The 26,659-nt window shown below is 36.7% G+C and overlaps 1 protein-coding gene across 5 annotated transcripts in view; it reads left to right on the forward strand.

Moving 5' to 3' along the window:
* The window catches only part of LOC5572662 (nuclear receptor-binding protein homolog), a 217,890-nt gene that overhangs the window by 180,492 nt on the left and 10,739 nt on the right, over positions 1–26,659 (forward strand). For all 5 annotated transcript variants that reach the window (XM_021845141.1, XM_021845140.1, XM_021845143.1 and 2 more), the window contains exons 4-7: positions 20,086–20,310; positions 20,374–20,504; positions 20,580–20,758; positions 20,847–21,137. In XM_021845141.1, coding sequence (XP_021700833.1) covers positions 20,086–20,310; positions 20,374–20,504; positions 20,580–20,758; positions 20,847–21,137 — 826 coding nt within the window. The remainder of the gene's footprint in view (positions 1–20,085; positions 20,311–20,373; positions 20,505–20,579; positions 20,759–20,846; positions 21,138–26,659) is intronic.

The raw sequence follows: 26,659 nt of genomic DNA on the forward strand, positions 1-26,659 counted from the left end.
AACTGTCCATTGAAAAGCAAAAAAATATCTGGTAGTTGTACGAGAAATTCTGTACAATACAACATTCTGATGATGAACAGCTCACGGTGACAGGAAATTAAATTTTCTTAAAACTATGTAAAACAGCTTAGAATATTGTATCAATACCTCATAGCCAAAAATCTTGCGAGAGATGTAGAATAACAGTGTTATATTGTCTCCGCTTGTGCACTAGCAGAAAGCTGAAAATGAGAAGAACGAGATAGTTACCCTACACTGAGCCAGAAATTGCATAAAAATTTCATAATAGAACGCTTGTGGATTGATTTCTTGACTGGTTTTCTCTCTTTCATAAGATTCTTATGAAACACAAAATGTTCGATATTCTCAAGAAATTCTTGTCGTTATCATTAGAGATCTTATGAATATCTTTATTTTTCTTAATTCAAAGAGCGATTCTCTTAATACATAATTATCCTAAAGAATTCCATAATTGATATCTATGATCCTTCACAGGAGTATCTTATGATATTATACCCATTTATATTATGAACGCAATGATCGATGGAAGTTCACAAGATTTTCTTATGAGTCTCATTAGATGCTTCTTATGTATTTATTCCATAAAAATTTCTTATTAAATCCTTACGTATTTTTTGATAGGAAGTCGACTGTTTTTCACAAATGTTACTAATCATTGTCATTCGCGCGTTTATGAATCTCATTCGTAAATATTATGTTATTAGCATTGCTTCACGTAATTCATAAATTTTTCGTATGAAAATGTTAAGAAAGAAAAACAAAATACTTCTTATGTCGTTATTCCATAAGAAAATCTTGTGTACCTCATACGTTCCGTTTCCTCAGTGTACTAATTGTTCAATTTAGTGCTTTTGAACATGTGAAAAGTGGCTCAATTCGAATATTGTGACGGCCATCTGAGATATTTTATGATCAAAATCGACAAGAAAAATAATTCTGGGGAATGGTACTTTCTGGCGAATGGTACATTCTGGCAAATGGTTTTATGGTAAATGGTACATTCTGGCGAATGGTTTTCTGGCAGATGTCATTCTGGCGAATAGTTTTCTGGCGAATGGTTTTCTGGCAAATATCGCACAATCGCAATCTCTAGATCCCAGTATAAATTATTTGTGTAATCATTTGAGGAACTTCTGGAGAAAAGTGTTGTAAGCATCTCTGGATGAATATTTGGAAGCTCGCATAGAGAAATGGCACGAATTATTACTGAAGAGTTCTGTGAAAACATTACTCCCTTAGAGGAATTTTCGTGAAAATCCCCTAAAAAATCTGTTGGGAATTCGTAAATAGCTTTTTTAACAATGTCAGTTATAACGAAGGTCTCATGAAGCAAAAAGTTTTACAGGTTGAAACTCTGGAGGCTCTAGTAGAGACATTTATTGTGTAGGAATTCCTATAGAAATTTTGAGTAAGAAATCTAGAGCATTCGTCTTAATCCTTGTAGAAATTCCGCCATTTATGACTCAAGGGATCTGTACAACCTCATGGAGTGTAAGTTACATTAATTTCAGATTCAAGAAGACACACAGCTTGAATCCCATCGCGATTTTGTCTTTTCGTCAAAAGTACAGTAGATAACAGAAAATCCATATCGACAACAACCCTTCTTCTTCTTGGCATTACGTCCTCACTGGGACAGAGCCTACTTCTCAGCTTAGTGTTCTTGTAACCACTTCCACAGTTATTAACTGAGAGCTTTCTTTGCCAAAGTTTCCATTTTTGCATTCATATATCGTGTGGCAGATACGATGATACTACTCTATGCCCAGGGAAGTCAAGGAAATTTCTATTACGAAAAGATCCTAAACCGACTGGAAATCGAATCCAGATACCTTCAGCATGGCTTTGCTTTGTAGCCGCGGACTCTAACCACTCGGCTAAGGAAGGCCCTTCGACAACCCTTAATTGACTGGAAATCACCTTGCACGTCGAACAGGGTGCTCAAATGATTCGTCGAGACAGCGTATCTACTGCGATATTCAAAAAAAGTAATGGTAACATCCCCAAATGCTCGAAACACCATCGGTGAGTGCGAAGGGTGTCAAAAGAGATAACTTTGCTTGAAATTTGTGAATGCCTTACAAATTTCGAGATATGATTCTCACAGAACCGATGCATTATTTTGAAACATTGCTAGGTGTAATTCTGATAGAATCCTTTGTAGTATTATTATGATTTTTAAGCAGAATTCTTATTAACCAAGAGCAAGGTTTTTAAAGGTTTCACAGAAGCTTGGGAGGAATACCCGTTAGAAATTATCTTCTCTTCAATTTATCATAAAGGTAAAAAAGTTAGAAAAGAATATTGAGGCTTCACTTAAAAATTGTAGTAACCAACTAGATCAAGTTTCTGTACAGCTTAGCTTAGCTTAGCTTAGCTTAGACTGACTACACATATCAATGGTTGCTATTCCGTGATTGACCGAGGTCAGTGAAAATGCACAAAGAATCAACTAGAAGATCGGCTGGGATTGGCCATAATCTTCTTCAGTGTGCATAATTCAGTGCCTCTATTTATACATGGTCAATAACGGCGCCGGCCACGTCCTTGCAGTCAGGTGGGATTGGGGGAAGGAATGTTAGTGTGTAACCTTTGCTATTTGGAGACCGTGTTTGCCTCTGCATCTCCACAAAGGTTACTGGGAGGGATGTTTGTTAATGGGGAGGATCGTTGGGTCCAGGATTCACTTTGATAAGCGATTAGACCATGATAAATAATTATTTGTGAGCTATAAATATGCTTATATGTAAATATAATATTTTCATTTGGTATGAACAATATCTACAGTATTGGACAAAACATTTGCAACCCTTCCAATCCTCCACACAAAATGACCAACCCTGGTAAGCCAGATCTCAGCTATCAATGGACCGATTTGAATGAAATCCCCACAGAACACCAGACATAACTTGAATTCCAACATACACTTTTGAATAATTTTTCCAATCACGAGTTTATAAGTTATAACGGTTGAATTCCGGTTGAAGCTATTCCTTCAATATGTTTAGTTACGTCATTTATAAAAAATCGTCAACAAATTCACTTCAGTCAAACCGTTACTGCTTTTGAACTTGTTATTGGAAAAATCACTCAAAAACACATGTTAAAATTCAAGCCACGTCCGATGTTCCGTCAAAACCTCATTCAAATCGGTCCACAAACAACTGAGATCCAGCTTAGCAAAGTTGGTCATTCCGTATGGAAAATCGGAAAAGTTGCAAATGTTTTGTCCAATACTGTATGTAGAGAAAAATTATGCCGACACTTGAGGTGACGAACCTTTCAAAGTTTGTTAAATAAAGTGAACCTTTCGCAAGTCTACACTCGTAGTGTCGAACCATTCAATGTTTTTTTTTAATTACAAAAATAAAAGTAAAAGGAAAAAGGTGTTTTGATAAAAAAAAATATTGGACGTAAATAATTTATGGATTAGAGTTTATGTCGACACTCACAGTGACGAACCTTTCATAGTTTGTTGAAAAATCATATTTACGTCTCACCGTTGTAACGATTAAAGGTGCAATCATACATATTTTATAGATTAGAAATAGTAGCATGAAACGAGCTCACCAATTGATCCGTCATCCTTGAGCAGCAACAATCCACTTTCAGCTTCACTCGTTTGCTCGGCTATGTAAAAACACACATAGAAAATAGGCGCGCGACCCGAGAGGGAAAACAACTGACGACTGCTCGGGCTTTCTTGACACACTGCCCAGGAGCCAGCGTCAAGGTCGAAGGATCAAACACAACTAAGCGATCACGCCACTTTTTCACTTTCACTCGACCGACGCGCGACATGTTTGATCCTGCCCTCTTCACCGGCCCACGCAAGAGCAACCGTCAAGGTCGAAGGATCAAACACAACTCCCAACTAGATCAAGTTTCTGTACATCGATTGATTTTCTCGAATAAGACTCCACCAAAAAGTTGTCTCATTCATAAAGACTGAAGAACAATGCTAACCCTCTTTGTAATGTAGGCATGAACCAGAACCACCGCACCTGACACCCCACGCAATAACCCACGCAGAGTATTCGCACAAGCCCGATGCCTCCGGTATAATGTATTGAACATGGTACACACACTCGGGTTCGATTTAATCTGCACATTAATTTGCTTGAGCCGGCACTTGTACGACGAACTGTATCTATGTTAGCAGACATGTCTCAACCGGGAGACCCGGCGGAGCCACTCAATTCGCTCTATACCCTGCAGCTTTATAAATACATTCCCGTATGTCCATAAAGACGCGCGAGAGGTCTTTCTAATCCTTTAGCTGGGTAGCGTCATGATGTGACTGTGTTTTAGCATTATGTCTTATGAGGCGGCGCGTTCGATGAGCCGATGATGAACCCCTCAGTTTATCGCCAGTCTTGTCCTTAGCAGCTCTTGTTGAACGGATACAATGTATATGTAGAAAAAGGGGCCTTGTTCTCGGCATTATACTGTAACGATGGCAAATTAGTGACACTGTCACCTCGACCTTGCGAAATGATGAAAAAGATCACCGAACACGACACTGACTCGCCGATTTACCAAGGTCGAACTTCCATGAACTGAATTCTGCGGGAAAAGTTTAATCAATTGGCACATGGTGATACCCTACCGAGAAATCAATATGGGATGCGAATTTCCACAATCGATTTGACCTGACAGATGTTGTACGACTATCATCATCATGTCTGAAAAAGTAATTTATTAAGTTATTTACCAGCCACTTCAGTTGTGTGTCTCACAACTCAATGTTAACGAGTGTCACCTTTTTGTGGGCAAACGATTGAACACGTAGGTATATGTAAACACAATTTCTTCGAAGGGATGCGGTTGGAGGAATCAAATAGTACCAATAAATAGCGCTAAATTGTAGGAAATTTATGGCATTCGACCAAGTAGAAAGGGTAACGATGTTTATGATAAGAGAAAATTTACTTCTGGTTACTAAACGACAAGATGGCAAAGAAATGTTTCTAGGAATGAATTTCATCAAGGCTAACATGTGTAAAGTGGTTAGATTTGTTTGCACGACAAAAAAACGCAATTCGATGACAATATTTAGCTTTGACTCAAAGCTCTGACGAAAATTTGAAGATCTTTTGAAGGGCCCTGATAGCCGTAGTAGTAAACGCACAGCTATTCAGCAAAACCAAGCTGAGGGTGGTTGGTTCTAATCCCATGGGGCGACGATCTTTTCGTAAAGTAAATTTTCTCATATCCTAGAGCATAGAGTATCTTTGTGTGGCAAACACAAATGCAAAAACGCCTAAGACTGTATCACTCCCTAGCGTCCTGAAGTGAAAAACTGCCAGAAAACATGCTCCTTGTCACATGTCGATGAAGAGAAATCGATCATGTTCCTCACGCCCTCACTGCAACACATGCTTGAACTGTTTATTTATCCGCATAGTGCAGGAAAAATTAACATTTCCAACATATTCTGGTAACGATGTTGAAATTTAGCTATCTTTGTCTGAAATCATGTCATTGCGTTAAATAACATCTCTATGAACACGAAAAAGTTCAAATGGAAAATTAACAGTGATACTTGGAGTTACGAACCATTCAAAATTTGTTGAACAACAACATAAACGCAAAATTCTTACTGTTATCAGAACTAAAGCATGTGTTATCATATTTTACTCATTTGGAAAAAATAACATGGAACGAGCTCACCAATTGCTAATACTTACTTGACTGAGCAGTCACAAATCAATTTCAACTTTATCAAGACAAAATACATCCAAATAACTGTGGAAATGCTCATAAGAATACTAAGCTGGAAAGCAGACTATGTCAGTTGGGACGTAACGCCAGAGAGAAGAAAATCTTTTGAATTTAAGTAAATTTTGCATTATCGAACAGTCAAACAATTCTAAACTACTTTACATGTAATATGATCTTTGCTTGCTCTTTCAATTGTTCGCGGAACAGATATCAGGGATGAGAAATAAAATTGTAAAATGATTTTCTAAATTAAGAAATAGGAGCTTTGAATGTGAAATTTCGCAAACGAATTCTAGCTTCAAGCCCTTTGGAAATTAGAGCTTTTGAAAAATAGTTGACAAAAGAAAATAAAATATGATTAACTGTCACACTATTGTGAGAAAAAAAAACGTCGACGACGGTAATCTTCAAACAGATTCGGGGTTTTCAAAAAATCATAACTTTACAAAATTTTCACTAACGAAAATTGTGGTCTTACCCTTTTAGAAAAATAACACATATGGTTGTAGCAAGGTAGACGGTCCGTAAGGGGCTGAGCAAAGATGGCCAACCCCATAAAAAACAGCGTTACAATGGTTCAGAGCTCATATCCCAGCAATTAGACAAAAATAATATAATTCGTTTTCACCGTTAGAAACATTCAAACCCAGCGTTACAGAGAAAAATGTCAAACAGAGTCGTAGCAAGGAAAATGGAGAATGGGGCTCCCATTTGAAATGTTTACCAAACCTATAAAAAATATTTCGGTGCCGCTATGAAATCAATTTTTGATTTTGTTTCACGATTCGACACTTCTAGTGTAGATCTACAAAAGAAAAATACTAATAAGTAAAACAGTAATAAGGGGCTTTCATTAAAAAATTCCCCTAATCTTCAAAAAATCATAACTTTATAATGAACAAACAATTTTTTGATTTTTTTTATCATTTGAATGCTTTAAGTCATGCCTTTAAAAGAAAAATAATATTACACATAGATATAAGGTTTTAAAGAGGTATGCCCTATTTCTTAGTCCCGTTTGCCTGTAAATCAAAATTCAAACTGATGTATGATTTTTTTCTACAAAATTGATTGTAGAAGTAGCTGAAATACCGAATTACCATTTCATTCCACTAGAGTGTGTATCCTTTGACAGATACGCGTATTTCTACCTCAACTGTAAGGCATAACATTTTTAAAAACATTCAAAATTTATTTTGCCAATAAATGCAGAAAACTTTTTTTAACCTGTTTAAACTGTAGTTCAAAATTGCAAGCAAGACATGTAGTTTTTTCGACACAAAATTAATTGTTGAAGTCAAGTGAAGCTGTTTGGATGAGAAAGTTAACTTCTGATGGCACTAAAAATTTATTTTACTCAAGAAACTGCTAAAACTCTATTGAATGAGTCTGTTTGTCTGTAAATTGAAATTAATTCAATGACAAGTATTTCTTTCGGCATGAACTTGTTTATAGAAATCAAGTTAACTTGTTTGAGAAGAAATAGACATTTTCTTATAACACTTCAAATTTATATAACTTAAGAAACTGCGAGAAACCCTATCTCATGTTCTTGTTTGCCTGTAAATCTAAATTAAAAGCAATAACATGAAGCTTTTTCGGAATACATTTACTTACAGCAGTTAGGAGAAGGAAATCCTGATTACACTCAGAATGTATTTACCCATGAAACTACGTAATGCCCTGTTTAAATAATAAATATATGTACATGTTTGTAAATAAAAATTCAAATTGATAGTATTTTTTTAACATAAAACTGATTATAGAAGTCAAGTAAACATGATTTGATTACAAAATTTAATTTACCCATAAAGTTGAATGAAAACTAGTCCAATGGACATTAATGCTTGTAAAGACATGTTCTATGTTATAATATTTTGTTTTTTTTTTTTTATACTTTTTTTTATAATTCCATTTACCAGAAACACTTTGAATGGTTCGTCGCTACATGTGTCGGTATTAACATTAACTCATGGTTTCCATAATGAATAAAACATTCACATTTCTTTTGCTTGTTTTTGTATGTATGAAAATCTTCGAAAGGTTTGTCAACATACTTGTGGTTTACATTAAAATAAGAAATTTGATATATTTGAATTAAGGTTGCATGAGTCGCAAGGTGAATCCCAAACATGCGGCTTTATATCCCTTCCCACTAACAGCAATTTCTTCCCGTGACAACCGTGGAGATGCAGAGGTGATCTGGGTCTCTAGCACCAACGGACGTCACACTTAAATTCCTTCCCTTCGCCGATGACCGTAAGGACGTGGCCGGAGCCATTATTTATTTCACAAATTTCAGACTCTCAAAAGTGTACACTATGGATGGTAAGCTTTTCTCAAGCTCAGTTGTTTCCTTGTGCAATTTTGATTGTTCTGGTCAATCATGGAGTAGCAACTACGAATTGTACGGTCATCTATGCTTATGCTTAATACCGGCTGGACACCAAGATCAAATCGTATGTTTCTGTTCCAGTGTGTTAGTAAAATTATCGTGTTTGAGGTTATGACTTTCAGTCTTAAATAAAACTCAAAAACGGATGTTTGCTTACATCCCACGTTTCGGACACATGTATTGTGCCTTTTTCAAGGATTAGCTGTGTTCCGTTTTATCGTTTGCCCACAGCATAGGCAACATTTGTCCAACAGCATAAAACGAATTCCCCGTTCGGGTACTATACGGGAGTAGAAATCCGAAAACGATCCGGGTCGCAGAACTGAAAACGCAGTTGCCTGTTTTGGCGCCACTACGGAACACAGCTAATCCTTGAAAAGGCACAATACATGTGTCCGAAACGTCGGATGTAAGCAAAAATCCGTTTTTGAGTTTTATTTAAGACTGAAAGCCATTACCTCAAACATCAACATAACAGTCGTACCTCCAAGAAAGTAAAATTGTCGTATAAACGTGCTTTACTCAGGAAGGAAATCCTGTATTATATCCGTTTCAAAACTACAGAGGTTGCGTTGTATTCTGCACAACACTGGTAAAACACCCTCGCTTGTCGTACACAGCATCGGTGTGCTGATTCTAGCGGTAGACAACCGCGCGACTATTATCACACTTCTATCTTCCATATCAATAACATCATTCTGACATACCGTCGATGGGGGTGACAATGGGTCTAGGGGGTGAGATTGGGTCAAAACGGAAAAATATGTTTTGTGAAATATTTCAGCTAATGACGCTGATATTACTAAAATTATTAATTCATATGTTAGGGAACATATTATTACACTTAATTCATAACAATAAACATTTTTAGAAATAGTAGTTTTTGTGTACTACATCAATGAACTTGCATGTTGAAACTAGATAAAATTTACAACATAAAATTTCTCCTGTAGAAAGTATCACGCATGTACTCTAGCCTCTATTGTTGTATTAGTAGAATGTTGAAAGCCTTTTCATTACACATCACAGGTATTTTCCGGAATCTATTTGATTTTCCCACAAAAAAATCATTTTTTTCGGTACGATGTCTAAAACATTGAAAATGGGGGTGAGATTGGGTCAAGCAAGAACGATAGTAATTGAAATTCCAAGTCCACTTTTTTGACATTTTACGGTGCTGGGTGTTCTATTTTTTCATTAAGATGTGTTTATTCTTTCTAAATACTGCATCTCTGAAACATCAAACAAGTCTACTTGAGTATTTCGTGCATTGAATAACAATACAACGCATTTTGACAACTTCTCAAACCAGCAACTGTGTTTCGTGCTTAGCAACATCGTAAATTTTTATCAAAAGGGTGTTTTTTTTCTAAATTTGATTATTTATCAGTGTTTTCATCTTATAGAAACATCTCACGGAAGTACAAATAAGTTTCATCGCTGAAATACTGGGATTATGACGTCAACTTCTGCCTTTTTTCTCATAGCTCTTCAATTTTCAGCATAATCTTTCTTTTAAGTGGGTTTATCATTCTTGTGAAACATCTTAGATATCTTTTTGTCTTGTTTGCATCGTTTTTTGTCAATATTTTTCAGTTGTGAATAGTTTTGAAATCATATTCTCAAAAACAAGTTATTTCAATTACAGTGACCCAATGTCACCCCCTCTATGGGGTGAGATTGGGTCATTTTTCATTCACTTGTAGTGCCGCTGTGAATAAATATTTCTCTTTAATTTTTTGAACAGTTGTTAATGTGCCATCAAGGTACATATTCACCAAATTTGAAGTTTATTGGAGTTAAATTGCGATAGTTATTCAAAAAATAAATCGCACATATCCGTTTTTGACCCATTGTCACCCCCAACGACGGTACTATATTTCTTAGAAAACGAGATCAGCATTTGAATAAAAAGTTACTGCAGTGCTTGCTGTGAAAAAACTGTCAATATTTCGAACAGAACTATTTCAGTTTTATATTAAGTAGTGTTAGCTCAATTGGCGATGCCAGTGTACATGTGCTCCCAAAATGCCTCTCTAAGCTCGCCAAGCATTCATGAACAATAATAACGCAGCCAATGGTCGGTTAGTACAACTGATTACTTTTGCCAAATCTAAGAATATTACTTTTGTTGAAACCTACTTCCAAGATAACCTCTTGCACTAATACATCTGAGCACCTAAGCAACCAAGAGCTCGGATAAAAGCACATGTCTTGGCTTAATCATCTCACTTTTCAAGTTATAAATCGAACTTTATAGTTCACATAAACTTCGTTTAAGTTGCTTATAGAAAATGGTATTTACCGGAAAATCAGAAAGAAGTTCAATTCAAACATGTTATGAACTTTTTAGTTGTTGATCAGTTCATGAGTTACTCTTCTGAGAATCAAGTTCTGTTAATATCCGTTGTATTCTCTAAATCAGCGAAAACCTTTCACGGAAACTAGATCTATATCAGAAGTAAACTATGGAGTTTCGTCGGTTCTAAGGGAAAAAATACTAAGCCCCGAAGAGGTGAAGTATAAAGAAGGGGATCTGCAAAAACTCTTCATTCCGCATTGCCGCAAGTCAAAATGTACAAGTTTAAGATGGGAGCATTTCTTCGGACGAAGGCGAGTTGATTGAAAGGTGGAAGCAGAACTACGACGAACATTTGAATGGTGCCGATAGAATACATGGAATTTCAAGACAGTAGAGGAAATGACTACGTCGGAGTGTTAGATAATAGCAATCAATCAAATCCTACTTTGAAGATGGCGTTCAACAGCTATAGAACAACAAGGCAGTTGTAAAGAATTGTAAATGAGTCGAGCTTATCGTGATGGGCCAGGATAAGTTGGTTGCTTGTCTGCATCGGCTGATAGTCAGAATCTGGGAGACGTAATAGCTGCCAGAGACGTGGGGCCAAGGGGTCCGTCAGTTCTTTTATAAGACACCACCCACTTTTCTCTCACCACAGTATTTCAGTGGTTTTTCATCGAATGAAGCTGATTTTTAGCGCACACAGAAAATATTCCCTAAAACGGTTACAAAACCCTTGAGTTATTGTGGTTTGTGCAATGTGGGTGGCAAGGTCTGCTAGAAAACATACCTGGATATACATATTGCCGTCTAGCATCACCATGTAATGATTTCATCTCTAAATCATAGTACTAATTCACTTTTTTAAAATATAGTGCTTTTCATCATTATATACGTGCAGAATAAAATATAATTGACAATGTTAATCAATTAAAAATATAGCAAAATAGTAATCATAAATAATCAAATATTCGATAATTCATCTTGAACCATGCAGAATAACTTTTTTCTTCCACGACGGATATTTTTGGCCTCATACCAAGTTTTTCTTGTTTCATTAAGCTCTTTTAAATGTTATATGAGACATGTGTACATTCCGGGCTCAGATTTGCCCAATCTCCTTTTTTCAAGTTATTCAGTATTCCCAATTATCATTATTAAGGAAATTATATTTAAAAAAAGTATATAATATAGCTGAACACATTGCAAAAGTGGTATTTTTTTTAGAAATTTACTTAGGTTTCAAATATGTTCACTTATAAACTGTACATATAAATGTACTCTATAACATATGAATAATAAAATGTACATGAGTAATTATCCAAAGTATTTAAATTTAGTTTTAGATTAAAACTTTTTGAATGTTGATAGGTGTACGAATATGGAATTGGGTCAATTTTAGACTCGAATTTCATACTTTTCCATTATTCCAAAAATGAGAGTAAATGAAAACAGTTTATGATTGGCGAATAATTGATGACGCATATGACATTCATTATTGATGAACTATTTCAAAGTTGATTTATCATTTGATAGGTTTTTACCAACTTGGTATGAAAATAGTATCCTGTATGAATATGAATTTGAGTCCAGTACAAAGTTTAGTTTTTACTAGTTGTAAGAGTTTTGAAATCACTTTCGTTCAAATTAAGGGGACACAAATTTAATGGGCAAGGCATTTTTTACTCTTAAACTTGTTTTGTAATATGGGGTCGGATAGGTTTTGTTCTCGGTTTCGCGCGTGTTTTCATCGTCGTCTGAGAAAAATTTTTCCCCTGTTTTCAAGCGTCTTGCTGGGTAGTGCTTCGTGAAGCCCAAGCAGGATGGATCGTTGTTGCGTCGTCGGATAGGTTTTGTTCTCGGTTTCGCGCGTGTTTTCGTCGATGGAGAATTTTTTTTCCCCCTGTTTTCAAGCGTCTTGCTGGGTAGTGCTTCGTGAAGCCCAAGCAGAATGGATCGTTGTTGCGTCGTCGGATAGGTTTTGTTCTCGGTTTCGCGCGTGTTTTCATCGTCGTCTAAGAAAAATTTTTCCCCTGTTTTCAAGCGTCTTGCTGGGTAGTGCTTCGTGAAGCCCAAGCAGGATGGATCGTTGTTGCGTCGTCGGATAGGTTTTGTTCTTGGTTTCGCGCGTGTTTTCGTCGATGGAGAATTTTTTTCCCCCCGTTTTCTAGCGTCTTGCTGGGTAGTGCTCCGTGAAGCCCAAGCAGGATGGATCGTTGTTGCGTCGACGGATAGGTTTTGTTCTCGGTTTCGCGCGTGTTTTCGTCGTCGGAGAACTTCTTTTTTTCCCTGTTTTCGCGCGTCTTGCTGGATAGTGCTTCGTGAAAACGGTTTGTTTTCGGGACGCCAAGAAGTTTTTCTGTTCGCACTGTGTTGCGAAGAGATATTTGTGTTCAGTCGAGGATGGATTACCAACTGGTGAGTTCGTTTCATGCTTATGATAACACATTTTTTCTTGAAAGTGTAACTTTTGTGTAATATTAAAACAAACTTTGTTTGGTTCGTCACTATAAGTGTCGGCATTATGCTTGTTTTACACAATTTCAATATACATATATTTTTCTCTTTTTTACATTATTAAAAATATCTTTTGAAATGTTCGACATTGTGAATGTTGACGTATTTTTTTAAAAATTCTACCATCTCGAGACAAAAATGCACAGTAATACTCATATGTAATTTTCAAACAAACTATGTATGGTTCGTCACTACAAGTGTCGGCATTATTGCTGTTTCATATGATTTAAAATATATAATGTAATTCTCAGTTTTCGCTATTAATAAAAACTTCTTTTGAATTGTTCGATATTATAGATGTTGACGTTTTTTTTTTTTGAATCTACTACTAAAAACTTCTCGAGACAAAAATACAAAACTAGTTTTAAATGTAATTCGTATATTTCCCCCTTGTCCATGGATCGCATCACCGACCAAAGGTGACTCCCAGATCTTTTCCTCCCCCACTAATAAACACCCTTCCCGTGGTGATTGTGGAGATGCAGAGGTATTCTCGGTCTCTAGAAGCAACAATCATTACACCCTAACATTCCTTCCCCATCCCAACTGACTGTAAGGACTTGGCCGGCGCCGTTATTGATCAATAATATTAGATCTGCTAAAATTGCACTTCGAGAGTAAGCGGAAACTCCCATCCCTTATTCATTTGGATCCCAGTGCAATTCTTACCAGTTCCGATCAATCACGGAGTAGCAACCATTGACATGTACAGTCAGTCTATGCTATGCTATGCTATGCTTAAACTTGTTTTGTAATATGATATACGTCCAAGAGTGTCAATTTCAATTTTTGATGTTAGATATTATTCTATTTATTGCTGACTGTTGTTTTACCAAACGTTATTTTGAAAACTGACATATATCGATGAGTGCACTGATTTTATCAATATTAGTTTCACAATATATGGAATCTTACGATCACCGTTTACGGTATTTGAAAAATAGGTTACTATTCTTGGATTGAACAGCTTAATATGCCAGAAATCTTGTCGCTGACATTCCGCATTCCGAACCCAATCTTGTGTGTCGCATTCCAACATACCCAATTACTTGCGAAGGAAATGTAAACAAGTAATTTCAAAGTAACAGTACAGGGGTGACACTCACGGCCACTTTTCCCTCTGAATGATTCGTTCTTTTTCCTCCAGCCATCCATGACAGGACTAAGTTTCACCATCAAACAGCTCCGCAGCAGAGAAAAAAAAACTTTCTTGGAACTCGTCCAAATATGTAGGTATAACGGCTGTTTTTCCCATCGCCGTCAAAGTCAAACTCAACATTGGTCCTAACGGTGACGGAGACGATGAAAGGATGGAAAAGGATCCGCATTTACGTGCGAAAAACGACTGTGAGATGGCGCTTCCGCTGGGGACGAAATCCGCGTGAATGTTAGAATGGTAACAAGGCTAGAGGAAAATCAGATGTTTTCCTTGAAGCTCGCTTCGAAGTTGAAAATTTTTCTCCAGTCATTTTCTCTTTCTATTCAGACAGACCCTGGCAGTTAATCACTGACTGGACTCGTTAGGTGAACCTTTTCGAATGACGTGGAATGGTGTCACCGGGGCTGCTCGTTTTTTTATGACAAACTTTTGAGTCAAGGAAACTCTTCTCTATACACACATACTTAATGTGCTTAGTATGGTAGTTAGGGTGGTTCAAAAATCGTTTTTGCTCCACACCACTTATACATAACTGTCATTTTGTATGGGACGTTTCATGGCGTTTTTCAACAGCATACATGATGGCAAGAGAAAGTTTGCTACTTTTACAATATTTTCACTTCTGACTTACCTGAATTACCTCAGAGATGTCAAAAAATCTTTGTTTGCTGATGACACAGGCCTCTCTGCCAAAGGACGAAGCCTACGTGTCATCTGTAGTAGATTACATAAAAGTTTGGATATTTTTTCTTTTACTTGCAAAATGAATGATTTCTCCTAATGCTTCCAAAACTCAACTTGTAATATCCCCTCATAAACCAAAAGCTTTTTAGGTATTTGAAACCTTCAACAAATCTTCATGCTAGTCATGCTGTACCAATATGGACCAGCTGTTGTAATACCAGGAAGAAAGCTCTGCAGAGGATTAATTTTTTTTTTAAATGATTCTAAATCTCCCTCTCTGGTAATGTACTATTGAGTATATAGAATAGCCAATGTTGAAACATTGGAACAATTGTCGAATAAAATTATTAATAATTTCAGACAAAAAAATGTTTAGACAAAGTTTATCAAAAATTGATTTGTTTTAGATCAAGTTACGCCCTTCTATATATTCTTTGAACTGTGTTCAATTAAGTATATATGTAATGCTCACATGATACATGTACAATATACGCAGAAGGACTGTAAAGTCCTATAGTGGTACGTGAGGCTGTTCGTAGTCTTCTCCAACATTACAGCACAAACAAATCTTTCGAGAAGAATGGGAGGGAAAACATGCCAAAACGATTGTACTTACCAAAGACGACGAAGGAAAAGCAATCATTCGAATTGACTTGATTTGTGCTGCATTGTGGTAGCTTGTGGCAAAACCGTTCGCGGAAAACTGATGCTGCTCGGGACCCCCTCGACAACCAACAACATATTGACGGTGCGGTGAATTTCCCTTCAATGAAATTATCTCACAATATGCGAAAAAGCATATTAATCTGATTGGAAATGAAGGTCACAGGTTATTGCCACCCACGGCAACGAAATCGATCGTTGTCGTGTTGGTGAAGCTAGCTCGTCAAAAGGAGCAAAGCAACGTCCATTCACCTACTAATGCTCCCTGGTAAGGTACTATACGACGTGGCTACATGCCATCCGGATTACGGGGGTTCTCCTCTCGATCAGTTCACTGCGCGGAAGACAATTAATATTAATTCAATTTATCACAAGCTGTTACTGGTGGGATAGAGCTTACAACCTGGCGCAATGTGTGGGATGTCATGGACGTGTCTGTGCACTGGTGCAACGGAATTGCCAAAAGGGGGTTGAAGCAGGAAGATCGTTTGAAAGGTATGAAAACGCACAAGTTTTTTTTATGGGTTTTTAAAGAATTTAAGTATTAAATTTTTCTGGAGTGTGTCCGATATTTGTATAACCTTGGCTTTTTTCCATTTGTCATTTATTTAACTGAAAAAAATTGTTAAATATATCAACCACGACAGATATTTAATAAGAATTTAAAAAAAGACATCATCACCAGAAGCAATAATGTTTTTTTTAAGTTTTGAAAGCAATGCCAATATGAAGTTTTGTTTGCAAAGAAATGTTAACATCAAGATTCAGGGTGTCTACTACCTGAAAAAAAAACCTGGAAAACCTGAAATTGTCAGGAAATTTTATACAATCAGGAAAAACTGTAATTCTCAGGGAATTTTGATCACAATCAGCGAAATAATTTTGAGGAAGTAATTCATGGTAGAATATGTTTACAACAAATGATTCTTGCGTCAAAACACAGAGCATTTATTACTTGTAAGAAAATTATCTTCAACCGAAAAAAAAAATTCACTGCGCCGCTATCAAAACGTTTTTTTTTTTTTAGCTTTTCAGTGAGGGTCCTATATGAAGTATGAAATTTTATCGACTTACCAAAACATGATTGAGGTTTTCAATATCACTATATTTAATCAGTAAAGGATTATCATAACTAGGGCTGATAGGTTTCTTTTTAGAGAATTGGTCTTTATTTTCATGTAAATCTCTTTTTTGATGAAAAATCTCTGAATTCTCTATTTTAATTAGAGATGGGCAAAACGGCTCATTTTAGTGAACGGATCCGACCCGAATCACTCATTTTAGTGAACCGGATCTTTTGAACGGTTCAGTCGATCAGCAGCATGCAAAGGAAGAGTGAATAGTAAAAAGAGCGGTTCGCGTCCTATGTAGTACAGTACTGACCCGATTTTGTCAGCCCCCGATTTTGTCTACCCCCGATTTTGTCAGCTTTTTGACCCGATTTTGTCAGCCTATTTAAAATTTGTCAAAAAATTGTTATCGTCATGTTTTACCACGTTTACACTCAAATTGATGGTGATGTTTGATGTCATGCACGCATGGGCGTAGCCAAAGGGGGCAATGACAATGCCTTTAATTAAGTGCTAAAAATCGATATTACCAATATAAGGGAGGGGGAAGCCTCTGATAAAAAAACTGGCTACGCCCATGTCCATCGCCCTCTTAAAAGTCTATGTAACCATGTAACACATAAAAAATTGAAAAACAGGAACAAAATAAAATGACCCGATTTTGTCAGGTTCCCCATTTTGTCAGCCCAAAATTCATCGAGGGGCTGACAACATCGGGTCCTTACTGTATTTTTCGTTCTACTTCGTACATTCTTCTCCAGAAACTCACGATTTCCCCTACCCGACTAAATGACGTGAGCGATTTCTCTTCATCGATCCTCTCTTTCAAGTTATTCGTTGAATTAGATAAATCTGTACTACTTCTTATTATTGAAGCAATATATAGTGATTCTTCATCCTACAGCACGAAAATGTGTTACGAAAAGAGAATCAGTTTTCTGAAATAACGCAAAGCGAGCAACGATGAAGAGAAATCGATGAATGCAGATAAGCTGGAGATGCTGAAATGAAGTGTGTGCTAGAATAAAGGTGTAAGTCGCATCATCGATCCTCTCTTCTGTAAATAAAGGTAACAAGATGCATGTTTGTCAGCATTTTTTTACCTCAGGACGCAAGATTGCATCGCTACCAAGCGGTCTGAAGTGAAAAAATGCTAACAAACTTGCATCTTGTGACCTTTATTCACGGAAAAGAGAATCGATGATGCGACTTAAGCCCTTCTTCTAGCACACGCTTGAGATGTGCTTTATCATTCAAGTGAGCACTTTTTCTCTTAATCTATCATCTGCCTGTATGCGAGAGGACGGGCAAATTTGGCTGAGAACGCTGAGAGTACGGAGTAGCAGAAAACTATACATGCATGTGTGGCTAGGGTGGGGCTTATTTCTAAAAATCTTCCGTAGTCAGGATTTACAAAGTGGAAAATGATCATCGGTCCCAAAATAACATCCTGTGTAAAAATGAGAATTTTTGGTGAAGGTTTAGAGGTTCAGTTACACCTTCCCTTGTTTAACTCACCCCACCTTACATACTTCTGTGTCCTTTGTTCTTTCTCTCATCCTTCTTTGCTCTTTGTTCCATTCTACTTGCATAGGAATCCTCCCCAGCTATTCATATGCTTATTCGGGTTCATAGTAATCAGTCAGCGTAACCTATAAAAGGGCCAAAAATCGCATGTATAAAATATATTTCGTCATATATCATTTAAAGGAGTGGAGATATCGCAATTTTGAGGTGATTTTTCGCCCTTAAGGGTCCTAAAATCACCAAAACAAGCTGAAAAGCATATCAAATTTTTTCAGAGTTCACTAATATGGGAAAATTGCACTTACGCCCTTTGCGCCACCTCTAAACCTTCACCAAAAAATCTCATTTTTTCACAGGATGTTATTTTGGGACCGGTGATCATTTTCCACTTTGTAAATCCTGACTACGGAAGATTTTTGGAAATAAGCCCCACCCTAATGTGTGGCGCGCAAAGCATAGCTCGTGACATGCGTTATAATAAAGCCGAGAATCGAACGAAGAAGAGAAGGGAAAATTAATCGTGCTGATCAAATGAACCGACTCTCGCCCAAAAAGAGCCGGATGTTTTGATCGGCTCCGATTCTTTTTGCCCATCTCTAATTTTAATCAAAATGATCTCTAAAGTCTCTTTTTCCTTATCTTGGCAGATACGTATTTTGACTACCACTTGCAGTCTTCTTCAGTGTCAGTTACTCGTATCCATCTTTCAGTAATTTTTCACATGATGCTTAAAGAAATTACTCCAGAATTTGCTTCACGAAATCCTTGAACACATCAACGTTACTACCACCGGTAATTTTCTCAAGGCTTACTTTGAACATATTACCAAAGACTATCCTAGAACTTCCTCCAAGGTCCGCAAAGGTTAATTACACAGCGTAACAAAAATGACATTTTTGTGTGTCTCAAGAATCAAATTATGTGTCTTTTTGGGGTTTTGGGGTTGCTGGATTTGATGCCATCCTAAGAAATTTTCCAGCACGTCACAATTTTTTGCTACAGGTCGCCAAAGTTGTATAAAACGTCGGTTTTATTGATGTTTACATTAAATTTTAAGTATAATTTATCAAACTTTTGTGTGACCTTATCCACCAAACATGCAAAATAGGACTTAACCTTTCATTTGAGATATAATTTGGTAGGAATCGTACGATAAAATTTAGATTAAATAGATTTTTCCAACATGCTTGTTGTCTCCATACAAAATTATCCGTTTCTCTTATATGGGAAAATACAAAACTTTTTTAAACCATCGAAAAATAACTTTTCCACGTCGAAAGTATTATAAGCTTTGTTGATAAGTATTTTCATACACATAAAGTTTGAATTCTGTGGTAAATTAAGCAAACAAATTGCCTTACAAGCTGGCAAACTTGCATGCAAGTTGACTATAATAGTCAATTTTTGCATTTAACAGCCAATATATCATAAACTTTTTTGGAAGGAAGTTGTGAATTCAGAGATTCATCCTTCCTTTCGTTTGTAGTTGCAACCATAATTAGTGAATAAACGAAAAAGGTTTTTTTTTCCAAGACGGCGGGTTCCAAGAAGGATTACCGATGCTAGTTTTCGCTAACGAGTTCAACGAAAAATCGAAGGCATGGGTCCAAACAAGGATCGTGAAGGGACCAATAGTAAAATAAAATAGTTCTGAACAGTACCGTTTTTTTTTTTATTTTAGCACTGAAGTACTTCTCAGTTTTTGTAGCACTGAGAAGTACTGTTTTATTGTTTAGGTAGTTTTTAGAAACTTCCAAGAGCAGAGAGAATTCGTGTACGCACAGCAGGTAGGTACGATGTGCACTACGCCTATGGTTACTTTCACCGCAACGAAAGAGTACCTTCGGTACCACGGTAGATTGAAATTTGTCTTCATCAAAGAAGGTTATCGTTTGATGTGGTTCCACTCTTGGGCTTGCTGCAACATTGTTGCACTTTGTCCATGCCCTTACCTATATGCTGCATAAAATTCCGATTCCAATCTTTCTCTTACTCTCCATTTCCTTTCGTATTCTGCTTCCAGGTCGAGCAACGCGATGTTCCTGGCATCGACTGTGCACATCTGGCGATGGACACCGAGGAAGGTGTCGAAGTTGTATGGAACGAAGTACAGTTTTCCGAGAGGAAGAATTTCAAATCTCAAGAAGAAAAAATACAACAAGTATTCGAAAACCTAACACAGTTAGAGCATCCAAATATAGTCAAATTTCATCGTTATTGGACGGATACCCATAACGATAAGCCTAGGGTAAGTGATTTTGACACGAACATAAGCATATCAAGCTCACCATCTGTCGGTTTTCATTTTCAGGTAATATTTATAACGGAATATATGTCCTCTGGGTCCCTTAAGCAGTTTCTCAAGCGTACCAAGAAAAACGTGAAGAAACTACCACTGCAAGCATGGAAGCGGTGGTGTACTCAAATTTTATCTGCACTTAGGTGAGTCACCAGTCTTTCCCTATAACAAGCATTCCCACCCACTCACGCGACATTTCCCATTTTCTCTCGTTGCAGTTATTTGCATTCCTGTTCGCCGCCAGTAATTCACGGCAACTTAACCTGTGATACAATATTTATTCAACATAATGGTCTAGTTAAAATTGGTAGTGTAGCTCCAGATGCCATTCATCATCATGTAAAAACATGTAGAGAAAATATGAAAAATATGCATTTTTTAGCACCAGAGTATGGATGTAAGTATACCTCTGACCCCCCTAATTCTAGAAGAGGTGACGCAATGTTATGTTTCAAATCCTGTTTTCCCATTCCCATCCCCGACAGCACTCGCAACGACGACCGCCATCGATATCTTCTCGTTTGGCATCTGTGCGCTGGAGATGGCAGCACTGGAAATCCAAGGGAACGGAGATTCGGGTACGCTAGTCACGGAAGAGCAAATCAAACGCACTGTCGAGAGTCTTGAGGATGCCCAGCAGAAAGACTTCATCATCAAGTGCCTCAGTCATGACCCTGCCAAAAGGCCTACCGCTAGAGAATTACTATTTCACCCGCTGCTGTTCGAGGTGCACCCGCTCAAACTGCTCGCCGCGCACTGTCTGGTGAATACCTCATGTGAGTTTTCTTATGCATTACAGAACTTCCTAGCGGTATTTCTTATGTTATGTGAGCGGTGTAAATAATTTCATGAATTGAACTGCTAGTACACGCATAACTGTCATTTCTTTAAATATAAGAAACGGTTTTGTGTACCACGGCTGCCAAATTAATGCTTATGTAAGGCTATGTCGCTACACGTGTTACAAATTATGAGATTTTGTCAGCTCTTCTTATTTTACTAGATTATACAACATATTGTTTTGTGCCAATTAAAACTGCCAATTTTTTAACGCATTACAGTTGACTCTTTCTACACCAAAACTGGCTACGTCACTGCATCATATAATATCATACAACGAAAAGAGTCTCAAATCTCTTAGCGAAAAGCATTTTCACAAACTGGGACCATTTTTGTAATCTAAGTCAGAAATTTCCATATAACGTTAAACGCCTAGAGGTATGCAATGTCCTACAAATGTTTGACACTCATTCAATTTTGTTCGATTCATACTCCATTATCAAAGCTACCCCAAAACAGAAAACCAACTTTCGATTAAGGTACCATGGGGCAAGTGGGTAATGGAATTCGCATAGTTGAGATTCTTCAAATTCTAGAGACTTTAAATTGAAACAAATGAGGTCGTGTATATTTTTTAGCTTGACTCCCACCAAATATAAGCAGCATGCTAAAATAGATTTTTATGAAAAAATGAAGAAAAAAAAAAACAGAAAAAGTTTTTAAAAAATATCTCCTTACTTTTCACTTTCCCCAAAAGTGGGGCAAGTGAAAAGTTTACCATTTTAAATAATAAATTCAAAAACAAACAGTTATATTCACGATTTCTATTAGCTTTAACATTTGTTAAGGCTTCCCAATGAACAATAACATAAGTAAAATGTAAACAAATAAAATGTTATTCTTTTCACTTGAATTTTCTTCTGTTCAGTTATCTTAGTTGAAATGATTCGACAACATTATAACTGCAACATTTCCAATGTTAGTTCTTACATTATGGGACAGCAATTGCATTTCTGCTCTGTAGAATTTCCACCGCTCGTTATTTGTTTTTAAGAAAGTCGGATATGACGTCGGATAACTCTTCGGAAGAAATCAAACGGAATCCTTCAATAACGTATTTCGAATATTTTTTATGTGGATAGACCTATACTGCCCATAAATGCATGTCAGTCCCATGTTTGCTGGATTTCCTATTCACATGGGACAATCATGCGTTTATGGGCAGTATACTCCATTTTTATGTTTTGAACTAGCTTTACATAGACATTCCACGAGATTTCCGTGTGTTCTCTAATATTGCAACTTTTCAGTCAACGTCTTCCTTTTAATTGGCTGCCCGAAGTAGACATATTAATATTGTAATATTTGGCAACATCTTTTGGAGAAGTTCCATGATTTCTAATAGCTTTTAACGCTTGAGTATAGTGTTTCTTGAATTATCAGCACGTTTTTCTATGATAATTGCGAATCATATTTACTCATGGCTACTTAAAGAGAAAACACAAATTCAATCTCTAATGATAAACTTTTCACTTGCCCCACCTGATAAGAAAATTGACGGTGTTTAAATTTAGTTATTTTTAGGTCTACGTCGAATTAATTCTAAAACTTTTTTTTATTGCAGTTTGAAACTGTCACAGAGGACAACTAAGAAGTGGTACAGGAAGTTATTTTCCGCAACTTTTTTCCACTGAAAATATTAAAATAAGATTGTACGCCGCCAACTTGTTACGGAGTAACAGTTGACAGGTTAACAATTTTTCGCTCTATTATGCAATAATGGCTGAAAATTTTCAGAAATCCCTTACCTATCGTAATGTTCTCAATGGCCTCAAAGGTTTACGCATGAGTTTAAAACGTTAATTCACATATTCAATAAAATATATCAATTGTTTTCACTTACCCCATTTACCCACTTGCCCCGCGGTACCTTAGATGAAAAATTATATCTCCATTCAAAATAAATCTTATGGCAATCTATCGACTGCAATCGATAGCTAGGATGTCAGTACTTGTTTTTAAAAATATAAATTGTGGGCTTCGTAGCCGTGCGGTTAGTGTCACCAGTCATTTAGCCGCATCGTGCTAAGGAGTGTGGGTTCGATTCCCGCCTCAGGCTGGTAAACTTTTCGTGAGAAATGTTTTCCGATTGTGCCACTGGGCGTTGCATGCTAGTCCGTTGTCTAGTGTGGCGCTTCCTTCAAAGGGCATAATTGCCCACTGGAAGCATTAACGTGTCAGTGTCTTAAAAAAAAACTGTAATTCTTTGAAACAACATGCATAAATATTCAAGTTTTCTTCGAAAACTGTTTTACGGTACAAACAAATCTTCAATTTTCTTTATATCAAGATCCTTATCAGCTAAAAGATTGATATCAACAGATGTAGTACCATCTCTCAGATTTTCCGATTAAAAGCATATCTACTAGGTGGTGCTAGTAACAAATTTTCTTCAACAATCTTTTGTATTTCAAGATCCTTATCAGCTGATCAAGGGCTATCTGGCCATGAAAAGTCTGATTGAGAATTCAACCGCTGGGTTACGCTACTAACAAATTTTCTTCAATCTTCAGTACCGTGCAAGCACCATATTTTGAACGGTTAAGAAAATCCAATTTGGATAACTCAAATGATTAAGGATTTCAACAGCTGGGATATTGATTAGTCTTGCCGTTGCATTTGTTTAATATTTAAATAAACGTAAAGATTAAAATGAAACGTCCATCAATTATCAATTATGTAAAAAATTAAATGTTAGTATGACGCATGCATGTTCCTAATTATGGACGCCATATACGTCAATGGTCCTAATTATGAACACACATTGTTCCTTATTATGGACAGCAAACGAACTTAGCGTATAATATTTGTTGAAAAAACAACTTAACCATGTATTTTAGTTTTGAAATGGAACAATAAATCATGTTTTGAACTGACAGTTTACTATTTTGGATGTAAAAACAATGAATGTTCAACATAAGGAACGGACCGTTCAGAATATGGCGCTGTCTATAATATGGTACTGGCACGGTATCTCGATTTGGAAAAATAAAAATTCATGTCTAACGGTGAAACCTAATTGAGGACTTGAGGCATAAAGTCTAACACTTTGCAACTTTTGTACTCGTGAAAATTTTGGTCCAATATTTCCACACATCTATGTGATACTTTCAAAAAATATATTGTGAAGTGATAGTCATGGAAAAATATAATTGGGCTTATTCTACGACTGGCGTGAGGTGACAATTGTCGGTGTCGTATAGCGAGGTGACAATTCTCGATTCAAGTGAAGTGACTCTCCATTTGATTTGCACGGCGAGTCACTTCACTTGAGTCGAGAATTGTCACCTCGCTATACGACACCGACAATTGTCACCTCACGCCAGTCGTAGAATAAGCCCAAATATATTCTTCTTATAAAACGATTTTTTGATGGACTAGTTGCCCTTGGTCCACTATGTCTGAACCAAAGTACACCGTTCAGTGATTTAGTTCACTCTGAATGAACAATTTCTTGGAAAATAACAATCATTCAATGTTTGGATGGCCATATCTCTAAGATAAACAGATCACCAACATCCTTTGTCATAGGTATCATATTTTTTCATGAATCCATATCTTCAATTCCGAAATTAATGACTTGAAAACTATAGTTTTGTTGAGTCAGAGCATTGAAGACCATAAATATTGTAATTTGCGTTCAATCAGAGTAGACCAAGTGAAGATCTTGAATACAGAAATTATACAGGTTCAATAGGCGGGTTCTAGAATATTCCATACAGACACTATATAACTATCAAAACCTTCTATCGGACACTGGAATTGACTTAAAAATGTAATAATCAATCATTTTATTGCTTTCTGATACTTGGTCCACTTTGTCTGTACAGATATTGTTGCAATTCCTGACCTGCCCAAGATGGAATAGCCAGAAACCAAAATCAGATTCATCGAATTATGTAATACTTTTAGATTTTTATTGAAGGATGAGAAGAATAATCATTCTATGCCGAAAATCTGACGAATCTCCTGGAATGTTTTGCATTTTCTCGAATTCATCAATGAACTGATCGTTTTCGTTGTTATGGTAAAAAGTACTTGGTCCACTCTGACTGCATACTTTTACCGATTTTTATTGATCATCCAAAGTAAATTTGTTGAATATCTCTCCCAGTTCACAACATTCATCAAATCTGATCAAAGTGAAATGGAGATAAAGTCTATGTTGTTTTTTTTTTTCATAAGGGCTTATCTGCATTCATCGATTTCTCTCCATCGTTGCTCTCTTTGCGTTATTGCCGAATACTGATTCTCTTTTCGTAACATATTTGTGTGCTGTAGGATGAAGCATCACTATATCTTGCTTCATTAACAAGAAATATTACAGATGTATCTAATGCAGGGAAGTTATTAGCGTAAGAGAGGATCGATGAAGAGAAATCATGTCAGTTAGGCCCTATTGAAGCAACAGCAAAGAAGTAATTTTGCATCTAATGACAGAATAACTTACCAATCATGACTTAACGCCGACCGATTCATAGGTAAATACCTGATGCAATAAATAAATCTCAAGGGGTATATTTGAAAAGGTATAATTCGTGGAAGAATCCTTCAATTCATTGCAATGGTAAATGAATACTTGTAAAAATCTCTGGCTTGATCTCTGTGGCATTTTTTTGGAACCACTTAATGGATTGACGTCCATATCGGAAAGCCAAATCGATTATTACTAGCTATTTTATAGTGGTTTTACGCCCGAAGCAATTTTTTCAGAAATTAATTGAAAAATTCCAGGTAGCGTTGCTCTGAATGTTCTTTACATGAAAGCACTGGGAAAAGATCCCAGAATTTGTTGTTTATGTTTATTCTGAAGAAATCCAGTCATGAAGTTAACCTGAATTCGATTTCAGCTCAATAATCACGTGGTCCTTTTTCGCAAAGTGCACTTCTTTCGGAAGAATTAGATGCCCATCCAAACACAACGCTTTCTATTTATATCCAATGCCTAGCCCCGAGAGCGCATTATTTTTTAGGTAATGAAATAGCACACAGCACTAGCCAGCAACTGTACTGGCTGAGGTTTCTATTGTGTGGGCTTCCAATGGGTCGCGACGTTCTCAAACGACTGGTTACGGAACATGAGTCGGTTGCTCGATAAATACTTGTTTTTTATTATGAATCGTGGTTTACGGCTAACCAGCCGAGTGGAAGTTTAGCTTTTCGGTAGTTGTTAAATTTCAAAGATTGATGTCTCGCATAATATGGATTGCAATCATCGACTTGATCTCCTTTCCAAGGTCCGGAATCTGCTCCGGAACTGGCCAGAAGTCGGAAAATATTAATGATTTATGGTTCAGTTACAAACACTGTAGTTTTGATTGATCCGTGCAAAATAATTATGGAAATGTCTCAAATGACCTTCGGACATACCCAACCGAGCAATCCAGGACCGACCGTCCAACTGTTGTTTCCAGTACAGGACACGAAATTGGAATGGTGTTGTGTCAAAATTATATTG

This window comes from Aedes aegypti, chromosome 2, assembly GCF_002204515.2.
Source record: "Aedes aegypti strain LVP_AGWG chromosome 2, AaegL5.0 Primary Assembly, whole genome shotgun sequence".
NCBI classification, from domain to species: Eukaryota; Metazoa; Arthropoda; class Insecta; order Diptera; family Culicidae; genus Aedes; species Aedes aegypti.